Source organism: Cyphomyrmex costatus, unplaced genomic scaffold, assembly GCF_001594065.2.
Source record: "Cyphomyrmex costatus isolate MS0001 unplaced genomic scaffold, Ccosl1.0 scaffold33, whole genome shotgun sequence".
Lineage (NCBI taxonomy): Eukaryota > Metazoa > Arthropoda > Insecta > Hymenoptera > Formicidae > Cyphomyrmex > Cyphomyrmex costatus.
This window is the reverse complement of record NW_017277450.1, coordinates 173886-194330: the sequence shown is the minus strand read 5'-3', so window position 1 is coordinate 194330 and position 20445 is coordinate 173886. Positions and strand designations below refer to the sequence as shown.

At 36.7% G+C, this 20445-nt stretch overlaps 3 protein-coding genes across 6 annotated transcripts; 2 read left to right on the top strand and 1 right to left on the bottom strand.

Annotated features, from left to right (window-relative positions):
• The first annotated feature begins 2241 nt into the window (after positions 1 to 2241).
• Positions 2242 to 4528, top strand: Slh (sec1 family domain containing Slh). Its single transcript, XM_018542311.1, has one exon. The coding sequence runs from the start codon at positions 2242 to 2244 to the stop codon at positions 4132 to 4134; it is 1893 nt and encodes a 630-aa protein (XP_018397813.1). The 3' UTR covers positions 4135 to 4528.
• Positions 4529 to 4541: 13 nt separating this feature from the next.
• Positions 4542 to 6751, top strand: LOC108775863 (coiled-coil domain-containing protein 42 homolog). Its single transcript, XM_018542312.1, has 4 exons — positions 4542 to 4665; positions 4968 to 5256; positions 5400 to 5639; positions 6350 to 6751. Exons 1-4 carry the CDS (start codon positions 4547 to 4549, stop codon positions 6701 to 6703), a joined length of 1002 nt encoding a protein of 333 aa, XP_018397814.1. The 5' UTR covers positions 4542 to 4546; the 3' UTR covers positions 6704 to 6751.
• Positions 6752 to 7060: 309 nt separating this feature from the next.
• Positions 7061 to 13556, bottom strand: LOC108775873 (Coiled-coil domain containing protein 114). 4 transcript variants are annotated; one of them, XM_018542325.1, is made up of 7 exons: positions 13310 to 13556; positions 12833 to 13218; positions 11038 to 11372; positions 10190 to 10413; positions 9557 to 9819; positions 7617 to 7906; positions 7061 to 7264 (listed from the first exon to the last, which is right to left on the bottom strand). In XM_018542325.1, the coding sequence occupies exons 2-7, from the start codon at positions 13181 to 13183 to the stop codon at positions 7084 to 7086; spliced, it is 1644 nt and encodes a 547-aa protein (XP_018397827.1). In that variant the 5' UTR covers positions 13184 to 13218; positions 13310 to 13556; the 3' UTR covers positions 7061 to 7083. The 4 variants fall into 4 exon arrangements, with proteins under 4 accessions (XP_018397827.1, XP_018397830.1, XP_018397829.1 ...); XM_018542328.1 differs by having other exon boundaries at positions 12833 to 13208; XM_018542326.1 differs by lacking the exon at positions 7061 to 7264 and adding an exon at positions 7288 to 7355.
• Between the last annotated feature and the right edge of the window lie 6889 nt (positions 13557 to 20445).

Sequence of the window (20445 nt, the reverse complement as noted above, 5' to 3'; positions counted from 1 at the left end):
ACTGAGCGCTTAGTGAGCTCTTTTGTACCTGTTTGGTTTATATTTTTAGATCTAACGAATTTTAAACATATTTTACATTAATTATTAATCATAAAACAATAGAATTTTCGTTAAAAAGATAAGACTCCAGTCACAAACCTGACATTTCAGAAAATATCTTTGTTTAGAGTTTATATTATCTGAAGAAAATAAAACTTTTAAACAGATATTTTTTAACTTTTTTCATAATTTTTCATATACCTTTCACTTATATTCTCAGCTCTGCTTATCGTATTATATACATTCTCATTTCATTGATTTTTAGAATAATTATTTTTATTTTAAAATGCTCTTTTGAAGATATTTAAAAATGTATATTTATTTATATATTTTCTTTTATAAACCGGATATTTATGTTTAATGTTATCAAATCAATGTCCTGCAGAATTCATAATTCTGAGCATTGACTTGATGGTCGAGTCTAAGGGTTGACATATAACACACAATACACATACACACACATGCACGCCGTCAGAATTATATTTCTTTTTCTGTCTACATTTAAAAAAGAAAATGTATACAATATACTTCAACATCATATAGCATTTTTATATTTCGATACATTTTCGAATAAGAGATATATAGTTTAGTTATTACATTCCGCATACACATTTAAAGTTGATTTCACTGATTATAAATTTAAATTAGTGATAGTTACTTAAAAAAAAAAGAACATTAACGGCAACTAATTACTTTAATTATATTTATAAATGTATATCCCGGCCAAATTGTTAAATAGAATTTGAATAAATTATGTGTAAGTATAAAATTGATGAGAAAAAAGCGTAAATTTGCCAAAAGAAATAATCCAGATGTAAACTTCGTAATAATGTTGAAAAGCATGAAAAGCATTAGTCATGCCTGAAGTATAGTTTTCAAAATAAAACATCTGTATTTGTCTCGCATTTCTAAAGAATGATTTATAGAAGTAAGAAAAGAATCTGACCGGTTCCACCAATAAACAAAGAGTTTTCACCAAAAACATGTGTAGACTTTCGACCGATTCTAAGAAGATATTAGACAACTATTTAACCAAAATATTAGAAAGGAATTTGAAAAAAAAAAGTTGGACCTTTACTTTTATTATTTATCATCAATTCTAAGCCTTTTTTTGAAATACAAAAAATTTTTTTTAAATATAGCTTCGCAATTTAAATAAAAATTCGCAATCAAATTGAAATAATTTTTAGATAGTATCTCAGTAAACATAAATAAATGTAACTGTAAGTATATAAATAATATTAAGTAAATCTCTAAATTAATTTTACATGGAAGAACTAAAAATGTTACGTCAAAATACAAAAAAATTTTATTTAGATCGAGTTCCAAATTTTCAATATACACTACCAATATACATATACCAATTATATATCATGAAATTGGAAATATATGTATATAACCAGAAATATTCCAGTAAACACCAAATTACGCGGACATGTCACTTTCGAGTCAAAGCGAGTCACAAAATAAACATTAGCAAGCGATTTTCCATGATTTCAAACGTTATTATAACGATGAAGCGCCAGATTTTGGTTAAATAATAGTTGTCTAATATCTTTCTTTTAGAATCGGTGGAAAGTTTACACATTTTTTTGGTGAAAATTCTTTGTTTGGTGAAACCGGTCAGATTCATTTCCCATAAATCATTCTTTAGAAATAAGACAAATACAAATGTTTTATTTTGAAAACTATACTTCGGGCATGAGAGAGAGACTATAAATGCTTTTACTTTTCAACATGATTACGATCATTATACATTGCTTATGTTCGGCCCCAATAGGACAATAATTATTAAATTAAATGAAAAAATCTTGCATAAAATTTGTAATCTGCAAATATAGAGATATTTACCAAAAAAAAAAATGTAGAAACTGTGAACGATGTGAAACAACTCTACTGAAATATATAATTCTGATATAAATATTCATTTGAATATTGCTAGTCATAACATATGTATCTAATACAACAAAATGTTAGATAATTTAGCATGGTGTAACACCATGGGTAAAAGTAACTACGATAAGTATAAATGCTATGTCTGCTGTAGATAAATAAGGTCACTGTGCTGTTTAGATAACTCGTGGAAAATACGTTTGTATCGACCATGAAAAATGTCAACGTGACGTGTCCGTCAGTCCGTCTCTTTATCCATTGTATCCAACTGTCGCGTGCGAGGTTAGGTTCCTCGACAGGCACGTCAAGATGAGCTTACGCGAACGTCAAATAAACGCCCTGAAGCAGATGCTGAACCTGAACCTGCCTGAGCCAGGGCTTGAGAGCGCGGTGCCCACGTGGAAGATCCTCGTTTACGACCGTCTTGGCCAAGATATCATATCGCCGTTGATCTCCGTCAAGGAGCTGCGCGAGCTTGGCATCACGTTACACATGCAGCTGCATTCGGATCGCGACTCCATCCCCGAGGTACCAGCGATTTACTTCTGCGCGCCCACGGACGAGAATCTCGGCAGGATCGGCCAGGATCTGCAGAACGGCCTGTATGATATTTATCATTTAAATTTCATTTCGCCAATTAGCCGGCAAAGGATGGAAGACCTGGCGACCGCAGCGTTGCTCGGTGGCGTCGTCGCCAGCATTCACAAGGTGTTCGATCAGTACCTGAATTTCATCACCCTGGAGGATGATCTGTTTGTTCTGCGACATCAAAACAGCGACGTGATATCCTACCATGCAATCAATCGCGGTGACGTCAAAGACAGCGAAATGGAATCTGTGATGGATATCATTGTAGATTGTTTGTTTTCAGTGTTCGTCACTTTGGGCACTGTGCCGATCATAAGGTGTCCCAGAGGTAACGCCGCTGAAATGGTTGCCAAGATGATTGACAAGAAACTGCGAGAGAACGTATGGGATGCAAGGAACAATCTGTTTGAAGGTGAAGCATCTGCAACTGGCCACTATAATTTCCAGAGGCCTCTGCTCATCGTGCTAGACCGCAACGTCGACATGGCTACTCCGTTGCATCACACGTGGACGTATCAAGCATTGGCGCATGATGTTCTGGAGATGGCGTTGAACAGGCTTGTTGTAGAAGAGAATGTAGGACGATCTCCCGCTGGCGGGACACGTTCCAAGACACGCGCTTACGAGCTTGACAACCGAGATCGCTTCTGGTGTCAGCACAAAGGCAGTCCGTTCCCCAGAGTAGCAGAGGCCATACAGGAAGAGCTGGAGCAGTACCGTACCTTCGAGGAGGACGTGAAGAAGCTCAAATCCTCTATGGGCATTGACAGTGACAGCGAGGTAGCGTTGTCTTTGGTATCCAATAACACGGCACGCTTGACAAGCGCCGTGAATTCGTTGCCGCAACTTCTGGAGATGAAGCGGCTGATCGACATGCACACTTCAGTGGCCACAGGTATCCTGAATGCTATCAAGTCTAGACGACTCGATACGTTCTTCGAGTTGGAAGAGAAAATTATGAGCAAGCAAACGTTGGACCGGAGCGTATTGGAAACCATCGGTGATCCAGACTGCGGCACTCCGGAAGACAAACTGCGTCTTGCTATTATTTATTTTATTTGCACGAATATGTCCGACGCGGATTACAGTAAATTAGAGACGGCACTAACCGCAGCCGGCTGCGATCTGAACCCACTGATATACGTAAAGCGGTTACGCAATTATACTAGGATAGCCGAGATTCAGAGTAGCTATGAAGGTGGCGGTACCAAGACAGTCAGTATGTTCTCCAAGCTGATGAATCAAGGCTCGTCATTCGTCATGGAGGGCGTGAAGAATCTGGTGGTGAAGAAGCACAATCTGCCAGTCACCAAGATAGTAGACGAGCTGATGGAATCTAAGCAGTCCTCGCGCACCGACGATTATCTTTATCTGGACCCGAAGCAGCTCAAGCACACCGAGCAGATGCCGAAGAATCGGCCGACGTTCCAGGATGTGATAGTTTTCGTGGTTGGCGGCGGTAATTACATAGAGTATCAGAATCTGGTGGACTATGTGAAGCAACGAAGCGGAGCTGGGGTGAATAAACGAGTACTCTACGGCTCCACGACCTTCATCAACGCTAAGCAATTGCTCAAGCAACTTTCTCTACTCGGTCAGGAAGTCCACTCGTGAACGGATATGCTTTGATCATTCTCACCAACCCCCCTTCCGTTCATCTCTCTTTCACCCATACGATGTCTAATAATTATGCATTTTTTTTTAAATAAGGTCGTTGTTAGCTCTTGTATAAAGTGTACGATATAAATAAAATCAGGTTCGTTATTTTCAACAATGCCTCTCCTGCCGTCGACTTTCCCTCCCACTTCGCATCTACGCCGTCCACCACGTGTTTCTTGTCTCTTTCTCTTGCGTCTACGTGTGCGCGACTGCATTCAATTTGTTTGATCGATCAGTCGTGCATGACAAACATGTGCTTCTTTTCGCGACATTTTTTTTAAAAGCTTATAGATACTCTCGTATTGATACGTTTGTTGTAAAATTGCGGTTAATAAAAGATAAAAGAATATTTTGAAAAGAAAAAGAAATGGCTACGGCGCAATATGAGTCGAGAAATCTCGTGCAAAGAGCTGTTATCCCGACCGATTCGCAGAAAGCAGTTTTGGAGTACTTTATATCCAAGCGAGAGGAACGCCAGTCTATCAAGTAATGCAATTAGAAAATAGTTATAAATGTATATATAATAAAGTATTATTTTTAATTATAATTAGAAGGTATATAATAAATATTTCGAGGATATGTAAGAAATTTAAAAACAGACGATCTACTGTATCATGTAACAATCGATAAGAATACGAAGCGGACAATACAATAGAATTATCAATTTCCCACGTTAATTTTATTAATAACAAATAATTTATATTTTTAATAAATTTCAAAATAAATTTATCATGTTTTTTATTATTTATTATAAATTACATTCTTATCGTTATTTATAATAATGTTAGAAAATATCCAGAATGGGACAAAGCAAGGATTTGTCCGGCGACCGAGGTGATCAGGGCTCGTCGAGAATTAGTCGATGTTGACGAAATATTAAAGAAGAAGCGAGAGGAACAGAAAATAAGACGTAAATACATGGATGAGCAATGGGAGGAGGCGAGAGAACAGCAATTGCAGTTGCGGCAGTCTCTCATAAAGTTTAATACGCTCGTAAAGGAGAACGTTGAGAAGTGTGAGCGAGCTGAGCAGAAGATCAAGGAGGAGCGCGAACGTCAAGAAACATATAAACAAGAAGTATGCAGTCGATGAAGGAAAGAAATCTCCGATGTGGACTTCACGATCTTAATTTCAGTCGACCGGCTTATACTTAAATTAAATTCTAGAAAAATTTAAAATTTTATACATATTATCGATTGTAACTGATTTTTTTTTATTAGATCGAGGAATTGGAGCAGAAATTGCGGTATATGAGAGACGTACGTGATAAAATGCAGCGGTTTGTAGGGGAATACAGGAAATATCAAAATTACTTAGACAAGGTCGTGAACGAGACGGACGAATTTCAATCGATCAATGAAATTTTTAATCGCTACGAAACTTTAGTCGAGGCGAGGCAAGCCTTGTCTGATCATCAAGATAGAAACCTTCAAATGCTAGAAGAAAAGGGAACAAAAATAGTAATTGTTCAAATAATCATCTGTTTTACATGCCTTATCACGATCTTATAAATTCTCACAAATACATTATTCTATTATGAATTACTTAATTTAATTGCCTTATTTTTGCTCACAATGGAAGAAAATTTAAAAACAATATAAATATTAAATTTAGAAATAATGATTAAACTTAACAATGGATATAAATTAATAAAATATGAGGCATAGTAGCAGAAATAAATATTAAATATTAGAGAAGTAAAATAATTAGAAATAAAGATTAAACAACACAGATAAATAAGATTATTTGTATCTATTGTGCGTTACGTTTAATTTTTACTTCTAATTTTATATTTTTTTAATATTTAATAATTCTTATAATATTTCTTTCATTGTGCACTTACAAATATAATCAATGTAAATTAACACGATTATATCGCAATAATGTGCTCTATCAATTTTCGCAAGCTTAAAGCACTTTTTCATAAACTTTTATTGAAATATCTCTTTATTTCTTATTCATATATTCTTATTTATACATGTTTACTTCGTATCTGCCGTTTCTCTGTATAATTTTTACTTCCGTATCAATTTTTTTATGAGTTAAATCTCTTTGTCTTCAAATATCCGTTTCCACACGATATATCTCCTCTTGCCATCTTTCCCCTCAATAGAAAAAAAGAATCGAAAAGCCAAGAATTATAGAGAGATACTTTTCTTTATACGTGCAGCATCATTTGACAGAAGCCAAGACTCAGGTATTGATGGGACTGAATAATAAATTAGCGCAATTGCAAGAGAGGTATGATCGGGCAAAAGCGGAGGCTTTAAAATGGGAGACAATCGTTTCGAAAATAAAGGAAACCGCCGCAGCGAAGAACTTGGAGCTTACGCAAGTGAAGGCGTGCTGCTGGAACATCTATCAGCAGATTTGTAAGAGGAAAGGGATACCCGTCAAGGTGAGCAGCGAGGACGTCGAGCAACAGCTGATTCACATTAAGCGCACCATCCTTGAATTGAAGCGAATTATCAAGACTGTCAAGAAGAAGGCACGGGAAGAGAAAGGTTTATTGCCGCATGAATAGAATCTATCGTCCCATTACCGCGACTGATTGCAATTCAGTGTAATAAAGCTAGCGAATGAATTACAATAAAGTAAAATGAACGAAACACTGTTGTTTGATAACGAAAAATTTGAAGTTTCATTAACTTCATATAAAAATTGTTTTTTTTTTAATATATACATATATATATGAAAGTAAAATTAATTAAAATATAAATAAATACAATTCATAAAATTAATTCGTAAAAGTATTATTTTTTTCATGTCATTGCGTTTGCAGCAATCTGGTGATTCCCTCATAGGCTAAATCCTCTTAAGCTTCACGCAAACGTCATTAGGACGGTAACAAAAGGTCACGTTGAAAATCCACGAAGAAAATGCGCGATCGTTTTTTAATTCCCTTTATTGATAACGTCTTTGAATAATCTTCCTAGCTGCCGGTAAATGACAAGCAGACACGTTGTGAAGCAGCTCTGTGTAATCCTCTATGAGCCGTTCTTGCAGCTTCTGCATGGCTTCGGCACGTGTCAGCGGCACCTCCAGACCCTCCGAGACGAATTGCATCTGCTCTTGTTCCACGCAGCTGCATCCGAGGACGTTAAAGTAGTCAGATAAAAATTGACACAAGGCCCGGATATCCTCAACGCGTGTTTAACGCCGAATATAATAGGTTACTAAAATTTTCCATTGATATATTTGATACACTGATTAGATATATATACTGATTAAATATTGTAAGTGTCTATTTCTAATCCGCATATACGTGTCTTGATAGGAAAAGAACTCATCTATGTATTTTATAAGTATAAATGAAAATTAGGTTATCATGTTCAGGGCTAAATGTTAGAAAATCTCGTGGATACTCGATAGATCAAGAGGACACGATTTCAAGACGGGATAAAGAGGAAGAGAAGGTATAACAAAGCGGGACTCACAGGACACAAGGTTGGGTGGGTACGATGCGATTGAGAACGGGCACTTTCATTCTGGGCTTCTTCTCTTCATCCAGCCGCAAATGCGGAACTTTGCTTTCCTTGTCCACCCAGTACACCTTGTGGAACATCTCGGTGATTCGTTTCTCGATAATGCCTAAGTAGAGCATGACGTTGCTCATGGTAACATGAGTATTGTCACCCAATAATTCTAAAATCGGTGAATTGTCGCAGCGTATCGCCTTGAAGAGGCCATCGATCCCTTGCAGCAGCTTGTCCATCACGTCGTTGCACTGGAATAAAACATGAGTAATCGTTTAATATCCATTCGGGTTGCGGTTTGCTATCCGAGTCTCTATGCGGATATCAAAATCCGTTTTATTAGGATCAAGGATAACGTTCGAGAATGACAAGATATGCAGAAAAGCACGGTGTTAATTTGCTAATGACGATTTTAAGCATTTTGTGATTAATCAATACTGTTAAATGTCAAAAGAGTAATGATAACCCAATTCCCAAGGTTGGGAATTACCTTATAAAAATAACTCGTTACCGTTACCGTTCTTTTTTCTAAAAAATGACTGGTTTCTGTTACTTATTATTGATTTGCAAAAGTAAATCGTTAACGTTATCGTTACTCAAAATATAATGAAACGTTACTTTTTCGTTACTTTTTTTTCTTGATTCACTAATAGAATATTATGTGCAGATTTTTTTAATAAATGTAAAAAAGATATTAAAATTCTATTTTTTAATAGAGAGAAATAAAGCTAAAAAAATATAAGTATATATAATTATTAATTATATACATACAATATATAATATTATATATATATTTATATTTATTAGGGTAGAATCTCACGTGATCTCGCTGATCTCATCTACGTGCTATACGTTAGCCTACACGTATAAGTGCGTTCCGTTTCACGCATATTATAGTGCGTATGATACATTACTTTATCCTTGTTGTTTACTGAATATTAAAAAAAGATAAAATGATACATTATGCGCATAATGCGTGAAATGGAACGCAGTCTATATGTGTGAACTGTGAAAAAAGGCTCGCGATTACGTGATTAAGAGAGCTAATCAGACTTATTCCTTTAACTCTTGTGTGCGCAACCGAGTACTCGGGTACTCACCACGGTACATTTTTGCATGTAAGTGGATTGAAAATTAAAATTTCGCTTGGGACGTCCGGATCGTCATTATTTAACTCAATTTTTAGCAAACGGTGCAGTTAGAAATTTTTAAGAATTTTTTTGTAAGGAAGGGATTAACAACGTTGGTAAAGTTGGTTGCGTACACAAAAGGGTTAACGTAGCATCTCAGTTTGCTATAGCTCTAGTAACGACTAAAACTTTTACGTGACTAAAAATAAAGTAACGATAAAAATAACTAGTGAAATCGTTACCATTATCTCAAAAATGTAGCTGCGTTACTATGAACGTTACTGTGAAGAAAATGTAACGTCGTTACCTATTCGTTATTGAAAAAAGTAACTTATAACTTATAACAGTAATAACGTTACAAATAACGCGTTACTTGCCAACTCTGTCAATTCCTTAAGTTAACTTAACGTTTTGTTATTTTTAATTTTTGTGTATGTCAAAATGCAAAGCAATTCATTTCTGTGGTTAGTTTTTAAGTATACAACATTCATATTAATACATGATCTTAGTAAATAATAAATTAAGTCAAATCAAGTTTAATAATGTTCTTGAGTTAAATTGTTTAACTTCATTGTTTTAGTTAAATTAACGTCATGTTGAGTAGAAACATGCGACTTGTAGAGAATTAATTAAAATTAACTCTTACATGATATTTTAACATTATGAATTTAAGCGAATAATAACATTTTTCATTTTATTATAAATTCAAGTTTTAAGAAAATAAACCCAACGTGAAGTTTTTAGCAAGTTTCGAACAATTTTCTCATTAACCTTAGCAAGATTCTCTTCAGCAGTGTCCGCTAGCGCTGTTTGTTCCTCGAGTTCTTTGGTGATTTTCTCCAAGTTTTCAGCTTGCTCTTGATCACGATGCACATTTAGGGCATGTGCTTCATCGATAGCCACTGTCAGCTGCTCCATTCTCGTCTGAAGACTCTCGAGCTCGTCGTTTAGCTCGTTCACATAGTTGAAAAGTGCGAAATTCTCCTCTTCTTGCTTGATGAAGTGCGCAGTAAGCTTGTCGATTTCTTGCTCGCCTGTTTATTTACGGCCCCATTAATTGAAATCAAGATTTTACATCAATAATACAAGCTATCAAATATAAAGCATGGATATTGTATAAGTGTTAACCCGCTATTACTAATTAATATAATTTTATCCTGAGGATTAAACTTTGTTTATTCTAAAAATTTCATGATTTAAGTCCGTAATTATCTGGGCTTTAAACTTCATCTTACAATTAGTAAGTCAGATTGAAATACATCTACATCTTCTATTGTAAGACACGTAGAAAACTGGGGCAAGTTTAAGAGTTCCGTGAGAAAATCCGAGAACAGTTTACAAAGAGAGAACGCGTTCTTAAAAATCAGACTGCGATTATTCTAAGTAAAAGCCGGTTTACAGTACCAGTGAATTGCTTGATCGTCTGCAAGATTTGCGTGAAGGCCGCTATTTTATTCTGTTTCTCTTCCCGTTTAGCTTGTCTCTCGGCTTCCCTCTTCGCATTCAGATCGACCATCTCGCGGAACTGTCCCTTCACGCCAAGAAACTCCTGCAGCTTCATTTCATTGTCTAGAGTTCTCTTCAGTTCGCACATCTCCGATGTGTGATTCTTCAAGTCCCTTATTCCTCTGTGAACAGACGCCTTCTCGTCAGTTCATGGTCAATTTACGTTGTTCGGCAGATAATTACGCAAATTCGCGACTGAATAAATTCAAAGAGCCGTTATGGCATCGGACGGAAAGCGCGAGCGGCGGAAATTCCATGCGCTATTGGCTCCGCCGATCGTTGCTCTCCGAGTTTCTAATTCAAAGACAACGACGACATGTATCAGGTTAAAGTAAGTTAATAATAATAATTGTGACTCTAAGAATAAATACAAATAAAATGAGCCTTCATAGTTGTTAGTGCTTGTAAATTGTACCTTATCGCTTTATAAATCTATACTTTACGTACAACCGCGGCTCAAATATAGGCTTTTTACTCCCGACTGTTGCCAACCGAAAGTTATTATTTATATTAAATACCGAACATATTAGACATTTATTATATGAATGCGAGTGGATTTCGCGTAGTTAATAACCATTTGAATTATGGGGACAACGATACGGCGAAGGCTTCCACTTTCGCGACTTTCGTAAGTGGTCATCGATTGATAATAATGATGTTGTGTAAATCGCTAACATTTCAGCTTGCGCAGATCGAGTTTCACGGTATGGCACCGATCAACGCGGAAAATCCGCGTCGCATCCTACCTCTCGCGAAGTGCATGGATCTTGTTGAGTTCCTCATCCCGCTGATTGAACGTGACCGTCGCTTGTTCGATCAGGTCGTTGATGATCTGCTTACCAGTGTTCAATTGGCCGATCAACTTATTCCACACCTGCATGAACTGCGCCCGTTCCTTGAGCAAGGTCTCAATCTCCGCGCGTAACTTCGTATTCTCCGCTATTACCAAGTTGAACCTCTTGGTGGCCACCTCCACCCGATTTTCCAGCATAAGTATCGTTTTAGTATGCTGCGCCGTTATCTCCCGCGATTGCACGTCGCTGCGCACTTTCATCTTCATGCTCGTGACATCCTTCGAAAGCTGCAACAACATTCTTACGTGTCGTAAACGTGATGTCGCGGGTTGAAAGTGATATTTTTCTTCATCTTAAAGAGACAATCCGATTTCTCGTAATAAATCGTGCTTTCATTCGTTATCGATTACTACGGTCGCGATACCGCATAGCATTGCTTGCAGTCATCAAACGTTCCTATTTTTTAAATATTTATCTTTAGAATGTTATCATATGTAAATTTTATGTGCGTTGAGTGCTAAGTTGTGTTTTTAGTGATCAACAGAAGATCCAATCTGCCATGCTAAAAATTAGGATGAGCGGGGACAGAGCTTTTAAAAATTCAATGTGTTATATATCAGTTTGCGTGGCGTCGAGTCTCTCACCGCTCCGTGCGATTGACTCGCGATCTGTAGACCCGAGTTCAATCCCATGTGCGCTCAAAACGCGATTTTTCGCGTTTAATGAGCCAAAAAATGGCTCCACCTGGTAATCACAAGATCTATGATCATCAGCGCCGTTCGGATTCGGCGTTAAACTATAGGTCCTATACATCAGTATACATATCAGTAAGATATTTGTCTCTAATATCTGACTGAGGTAGGATTCTGTGGATCAATCACCCACAAATCCGAAAAAAAAAAAAAAACAATCTGATTCGAGAAACGAATATAGGCCTCGGACAAGAAAGGAAGAGGCCTATAGACATCCTATGCTCCACATAAGGAGATAAAAGGAGTCATTATTATTATATATCAGTTTGCACATTAGTATTGTAACAGAGAGTGATATGTAACATTAACCCTTACAATCTGGGGTCACTAGTGACCGAGCGATTCCTGTTCGTGCAAGTTTCTCGCAAGCTTTTGGTAATTATAAATTATACTACATTTTAATATTTTCCAAAATGAAGTTTTAATATTTATTCTAGAAAGTTGAAAGTATGTTAGTGAATTTTTTGAGATTTTTTCAATCATTCTGAATAGGTGAAAAAAACGAACGAAATCTAGTGACCCATATTTGTACAGATGAGGCACCAAATTGTAGTTGGTACTGTAAGGGTTAATTTTATTAATAAGAATTATAAAAGGAGACATACATTGGATTATATACTTCATCTTATTTCAAGATTAAATTTGATAGGTTGGAAGAAAAATTTTGAAGTTTTTTATAGCTCAAAACTACATATATCTTCGTCAGAAGTGAACAAAATAAGAAAAGGATTTTAAAGCTACGTTGTATCAACTGGCACAAAACTACGAAATGTATGCAAATTTTGTGTTATTATATATTAGTTTAAAAAAGTCTATTTCCTTGTAAAAATTGTATAATATACATATATGAATAGCAATGTATCACCTAATATTGATAGCATTTTAGAATTATTAGTATTTTGGCCAGTTGGATTCTTAATTTTAATCGGATTATTCGTGAATATTTGCTTATACATATAGGTCTATATAGACTCGATATTGGCAATACCAGCAACCTTGCCGATCTGTTCATCAAGCTCGACTATCTGCCGTTTCTCATTCTCTATCAGCTCAATATACTTGGCACGCTTCGTCAGCAGACACTTCAGTTTCCCGACCGTTTCCACATCCTTACGCGTGAATGCTTTCGATCGTGCGGTCTTAATTGCCAGTACAAGTTCAGCTTTCTCGTATTCCAGACGATTGATCGCGTTTTGCTGATTGCGGAGCTGCAACCTCGCGTCTTCCGCGCACGTCGCCCGATCGTTCTCCATTATCCTATATTGCCTTTTTAGCCTTGAGAGCTCAGCTTCCGCCATCGTCTCCATCTCCAGCTCGTCCTGGACCGGTTGCTGTTTATATGCCATCTCGGAGTCTCGTCTTTGGCAATCCCTTGACAATTCTAGAGTTTATTGACAATTCGCAGAAATTATCTTGCATGCGATTGAAAGCAGGTTAATAATAACCCGAGGGCTATTATTTTGCGTACCTACTTTTTTACAACAGGTTCATGGAAGATAGGTGAAAGAAAAGGAGAGAAAGCCGTAAATTTCCCGGAAGACGTCGCGTTGGTGTCTTCGCGATCGGCAATGTCGGTCACGAAGATCCATGTAGGGGCGGGTCGCACTCCAGTCGCGATCCCCGATGACGTTCGATGGCGATATTTGAGAGAGACATCTGCCACCCCGAGCAGCCGAAACAGCTCAGCAGTTAGCAGCTGTAAAAGATCGTAGGGCGTGCTATAACCGCTTCTGTTGTTACTTCCGGTTGCTAAGCAATGGGCTCAGCAACGTAACGCTCGTTGAATGGGCTTGGGCGCAACGGAAATTAATTTTTCAGCTGCAAATATTTTTAACATATCTTCGACTCGCACCCTGTCGCAAGTTACTCCGTAACTTCAAAGCTTCAGACATTGATTTAAGTTATGAACTTCTTGATGGATTCGGGACAAGGATAGAAAAGTTATAAATTATATTGTATATACATATAATCAAGCTGTCTGAGCTGCTATAAAGCTAAAACCGAAATTAAGTTAAGTTAATATACGTATGTTTGTGTAAGTGTATACATATACAATAGAATTATCGACGTGTTTCATTATTAAATCTGTTATGTCTCATCTCTAAATAATTTATTACATGACGTGAATTAATGTAAAATTTCACGTGACAAAGATTTTATGTTTGACCTCATTTCGCGATATTCAAGCGAAGATTTATCGGAATGTGATAATTGGAAATAATGTATTTACAAACTGCTGCATTTAACTTGTTTACTGATTGCTAAGATAATCTACGTTATGCGTTTGTGTTTGTATTATAAATAAGATTAAAGAAGTAGTATATCTAAATAGAAAAAGGTATTTCTTCGTGAAGTATATTGCGTGTAACTCAATTTGCCTTTCTCGTTAGTGTTAATCGTTTCCTACAAACAGCCGTGCAAAAAATTCAGAATATATATTAGTACAGATAGTACTTTTATATTCTCGTAATTAGAAAATGTTGGATATTTTATTCAATATTGCGCGACGATATGTAATCTACAAAATTGCCTCAGGGTAGCAATCATGTAACTTTTTCCCTACGGCGGAAATGTAAAATGTGAAAAATTTCTCAATCACTTTCATGATAAGAATTTTCACTTTTCACATTTCCGCCTTGAAAAAGGCTCTACTTGATTGTTAATCCTTTAATAGCATATAGTTTATCGATAGAGTATTGATCCAATATATCTCCAATGTTTAATCAACGTATCATTATTATCTTTGTTGTTCGCCGAATGTGTTAAACAAGGATAAAAGATATATACTCGAAATTGACAGAGTCAAGTTTGGAACACACCCCAAGAAACTGATGCTCTCCATGTGTTTTCACATAATCGATGAGGGGCGAAAAAAATAATTAATTCGTTGACCGACGACTCGTGGATCCGCTCTTTTCGTCGTTGCATGAGAACCTCATGGGAACTGGGTACTACTCCGTGGATATTCGGTGGGATTCAGTCAGGTGGTGGTTCGACCAGGTGGTGGGGGTACACGCTCGAGGATGCAGACGGGGGAGACGTTAGTTCACCTCCGGAGGGGAAGGTCGCCAGGTCGATCGGTTCTACCCGCTGTGCGCGGGTAACGAACGCGAGGGACCTCTCAGGTTCCGACCGACCATCGTACGGTACACCTCTCTTGAATATTTCCATTTGCCTTTCCGATTCTAATACACACACAAAGAATTCGTCGCAAAATTCCATCGCTCGCACGTCGGTATATATCTATCTCACCATTTCTCGGGCTCGACGCGGAGTGATTTTGGCGGTCGCTCGGATACGCTTCGATCGATACCGAAGCGACGATTGCTGGAGTGTGTAGCACGGACATATCAGTGGAAGACTATTGTGAAATGTGATAAGATCTCGATGACATTGAGATCTGTTTGTGTTCTGGCAATTCTAATCCAATTGGAATTGCATTAAGAGGGTGGATCATTTGGCCTCGCTAGAATAGTAATAATTTTTGCGTTTACATAAAAAGATATATTTAATTTCGTTCTATTCAATCTAATCATAATTTGGTTTTATTCATTTATCAGATTATTCGCGAAAATATTAAAAATCGTGATTAAATATTGGTGCTTCAATTCAACGAGACATTCGCTATATATAAGTAGATTTTTCTGATCGATCCGCGCTTTTTCTGCGACTTTGCAGTTTTTTTATTAAGCTCGCAATTTTCAGAATTGATGCCATCTTTCGGTAATAAGACAAAATGCAAATTGTTATCGCAAATTGAACCGTATTTACGCGAGCCGACACAAAGAGGCGGCTAAGCCGCGAGCGGGTGCGTCGAGCCGAACGAATTACTTTCAACCGCGCTGCAATATGGTGGGAGAGCCGTGCTGGTCGTTCTCGTGGAGCACGCTGCACGATTCCGTAATATTTATTTTCCACTCACGGCTAGTGACTCACTACCTGGCCGACCGCGCCACGGCGAGCAGGTAGACCTCGCGTCCGTGTTCGTGGGCGAGATTCGTGACCGTTCTCTCACATCTTCAACACGCGTGTTTCGCAGTGAGTTCGCGAGAAGTGGATCAGGTGTATGTGTGTGTACATGTCATGAACCAGTGCTCATTTTTTTCCAATTTTTAAGTAAGGAACCTTGAGCATTTATCGTGTCGTAAATACTTATCGAAGCTTTACAAGACGCCGTAAAATATTTATCGAAAACGACGGAAAAACGCGAAAATGTATATAGATAGTGTCTCAAGGAGTTATCCTTTGTTTAGAAAAAATTAAAAATACGATACTGTTAAGATATCAAAGAGGTAATCCAATCCCTTGGGTAAAATAACATTTCATTATTTTTAACTTCCTGTCAAAATGTAAATCACAATCCATTTCAGTGGTTAGTTTCAAAGTAAACCTCACCATATTAACGTATACACTTAGTTATGAATAATAAACTAAATTTTATTCAAATTTAATTAATTTCCTTAAGTTAAATTGATTCCATGGTTTTATAATTCAAATTAATGACATATTGGAAACAGTGGCAATCTATAGAAATTATTAAAAATGACTCAAGCTATAATTTGACATTACGAATTTAACAGTGTAGATAGCCATTAGTAAATTGGCGAAAGACAAACAAAAGACACACGTTCGATCGGTGCGAGTGGAAAGCTACCGAGGGTTGATCGCGAGGGATACGTGATCGCAGTAATCGATCAAATTAATGTCGATCAGTGTCGGGGTGGGTCGGTCTCGATCCACGTTCCCTTTATTGAATTTATCCGCAAGGGTTGATGGTGCCGCTAAGCTGACGTACAAATCGATAAACGTGAACTGTCGCACGTGCCGTCCGTGACCGTCGGTTACCGTCACATTTTTATCGTCGCTCAAGGATAATGCGACGCAATTGCGACTCTATCGCTCGTCGTACGCGTGGAGACGCTAGGCGTTCTCCACCCACGCTTATGAGTCGATTCGCGCGGAACCGATTTTCGAGCGTCCGCGTGCCGAACACGCGAAATCAGCGCTATTAAATCCGCCCACGCGCGGCTCGATACCACTTTTCCTTCGCGACTCGAAAGACTCGCGTCGCTAGACGTGAGAATCGAGTGTATATAGACCTCGCATAGCTTCTCAAGAAGAACAAGTCACAATAACGTTAACATGATATTAAAATACTATATCAATCACGACTGTTTTGTTTTCATCAAAAAATAATCTAAAAATCGTGGAATTAATAAAAAGTGCAAAATCGCAAAAAAATGGATCGGCTATAAAAAAAAAATCCATTTATGTATCGTACATTGAAAAACTGCATAAGTGATTTTTGATAATCATTTTGGATTTTTGCTCAACTTTTGGGTTACACTATTTGAAAATTTCGTGTTGCAATATCGAGAGATTAATGTATTGCAGATTGCTGTTTACGCGAAATGAATAATTTCTATAATTGCTTGCAAAATAAATGTGCGAGTACTTTTTATTATATAGTGACTTATTAATCATACACGCGATTCGAAAATAACGCATTACATCACAAATGTTTAGTCATTCGTAAGAAATGTCAGGATACCGCTTTTTGAAACATTAACGTTTGAAACGTATTAATATTGCGATTGGAAATCGAGATAATCTCTTAAACAGAGCAACAGGTCATATAGTAACGTTACAATCGAAGAGTGACTTTTGATAATTATTTTAGAGATATTTTGATGCCATGATGTTTTAAAATTATGATGACTTTTTGTTTTGCTTGGGTTACGTTATAGACATAGAAGAATAAACTGCCCTCTGATCTCAGCATTTTGCTTTGTTAAAATTGTTAGGAAAAATTAAGCATCTTTTTTCAACTCTGAACTTTAAAGAAAAAACAACATGATACACGTCTTTCTAAGTCAAGAATGACAACTTCATAAGAATGTATTGTCTGTTCTTATTATGTTTACATCATTATCGATTTAGAAAAAGTGAGATAGCTTAATCAATCACTATCTGTCTCTAAAAGTTGAACAGAGATGCTTAATTTTTCCTAACAATTTTAACAAAGCAAAATGTTGAGATCAGAGCGCAGTTTATTGACGAGCAATTTTGTCAAAATCCTACGAAAAAGAAAAATACCTTTTCTCTACGTATATATATTTTCATACTTTAATTTATACTGTGTCATTTTAATTAAAATATAGAGTGAGACAGAATAAGTTAATACAAGGTAGTATATTTACCTTTCTCTTTCGGAGAACTGTTATAAAATATCTCGTCTAGAGTTGAAGAAAAATGCTGATATGATTCAATTCTTTTTAACGGGACTCAAATGATAAGATCAAGAAATGCGCAATCTATGTCTATTACATCTATAGGATATGTCATCTAGATAAATGCGTGGAAACAATTACAGAGGCACAAAGGCGAGAGATTAAAACCGAGTTTCTCGATGTTTCTTGCAGAAGCGGCTGGATGCCCATTGCGAGATGGTCGTAAATCAGACGCGCACGCCGAATAATTCTCGTAATCTGCTTCAACATAGAAGATTTCTGTTTCGTTGCTCTGAAGTAAACAGTGCGGTTATCTGAGAACCATCGATCTTTCTTATGATCTTTCTACAAAGTTAAAGCGAACGTTATTCACTGCGGATAAATGGAGAACCGCGGAGTATCGTTGCGTCGTAATTCACGCGAGTCATTCCCGACCTGACGGTGTGCGGTGCTCGCTGAGAATCATCGATCATTCTTGCGATTATACCCGCGAAGTGAATTCGTAACCGGATATGCTCGAGCGAGTTGTGAACGAACGAATGGAGTAGTGTCGCAATTCGACGGACTTTCCATTCTCGTAGCCTTGCTCCGAACACGAGGAAAGATCGAGAAATCGCGGGACGATTCGCGACGAGTCTCGAGCTCAATAAACGTCTCCTACCAGGGCAGTGTACGACATCGAGCTGCGGTGCGGGAGGCAGCGGTGGAGTCGTAAGAAATTGTCCAGGTTGATATACGGTCGATCGATAGCACGGTGAACTTCCGCGATCGATATCCCCGGGGAGTGGTGCGTTGCACTCGCGCAATGAGAACATCGTCGTCATTGTCTACAATAATGATGTTGTTAATTGTAAGAGTGGAGCACTCGACCCGTCGATATCCGTGCGATTACGAGTGCATCGAGCGCAATGTCAAAGCGACCGGTCGCTTCCGGTAGCCGAGCGCTGACACGATTCTTGAGGAAGGGAACTCGCGGGACAGACGATTGCGATTACGCAGAGAGAGGTGAGTGCATTATGCGTCATCCAAGTGATTCTTGCGATCGCATGCTCCTCGTATGTTGCATGCTGCGAGACTTCTATTCAAGGCCCGACTGCTTTTGGGTTGCGCGCGGTCCTCGAGCGAAACAGGTTGTAAATCTCCTGAGTTGATGCTCTTCAAGGTCTTTTCCTACAACGCAGAATCTTAAAAGGAAAAAAAAAAAGAATAATAAACATAGCTAATGCTTATTTTGTAGGGATTATTAACTTAGTAATAAGAATTAATTATCATTAAACACGTATATATTCATCTTATAGTAATCGAAAGATTGAGTCATAAGTTTGTTTTAAAATTTCATGAACGTATTCTTGGACAAAAAAGAAGAAAAATATGTTTATACACTAAGTGTATATTTTTAGTATTTGTATAACTATAATTACATGTTATCATAATTATGATTATTATTGTCTTATTGTTAATAATAATAACTAGATATATGTACAATTCTATCGACAAATGTATAAGTTGACAATAATGATTATTGTATTTATAATAATAATAATTAAAATATTACAATAAAAATTATTTTAATTACTATACTATAATTTAGTTATAATTTACAGTCATTTTGGAGGATAACGTTATATAACAATAATAATCATAATTATGGTCATAGTAGCAATTTTTTTTTCTTAATATACAAACACTAGATCGCAAATGCTTCATCGTCGAAATAATGGATACAAATATAGATTTGAAATAACTGTGTATCAAATCGTATTCAGCCATGTATGATGGACAATTCTTGAGCGTCGTAAACAAAATTTCCACCTGAAACTTATAAATAAAGTTATTATTTGATATTACTATATTTATGTTCATTATGTTAACAATGAAATGTTTGTTATCTAATTTGTTCATAAAAATATTTATTCTTTCTTTTCATCTATAGGAACACGCTCATAAAATATGAAAACATATTTATGATTTACCCTTTATATATATACATATATATATATATACTATATACACAAATTTATTTCTTTTTCTTTTGATGGTCATTGTATGCCTTAATAGCCGTGTTAGAAAATAAGGAAAGTATATAAATCACTCATAATATTTGCTCACGTATATTTCCTCATATCTTTCAATGATAAAAGCTTACGAAAAGAAGATTGTTTATCTGAAATCAAAAGCTAGCAAATAAAATTTAGTTAATGATTCATTATAGAATTCTAGGATTTAAAATGTAATTACACGAAAAGAAAGGAAGTCATAGATCTTTATATCAAGAAAAAATATTTATGAGTGATGTGTGTGGATAAGATTCATTTATGGTTGGATAAATAGCTTTTTATAGAGATTTGTATATGGACACTTCAGTGCGGAAAATATTT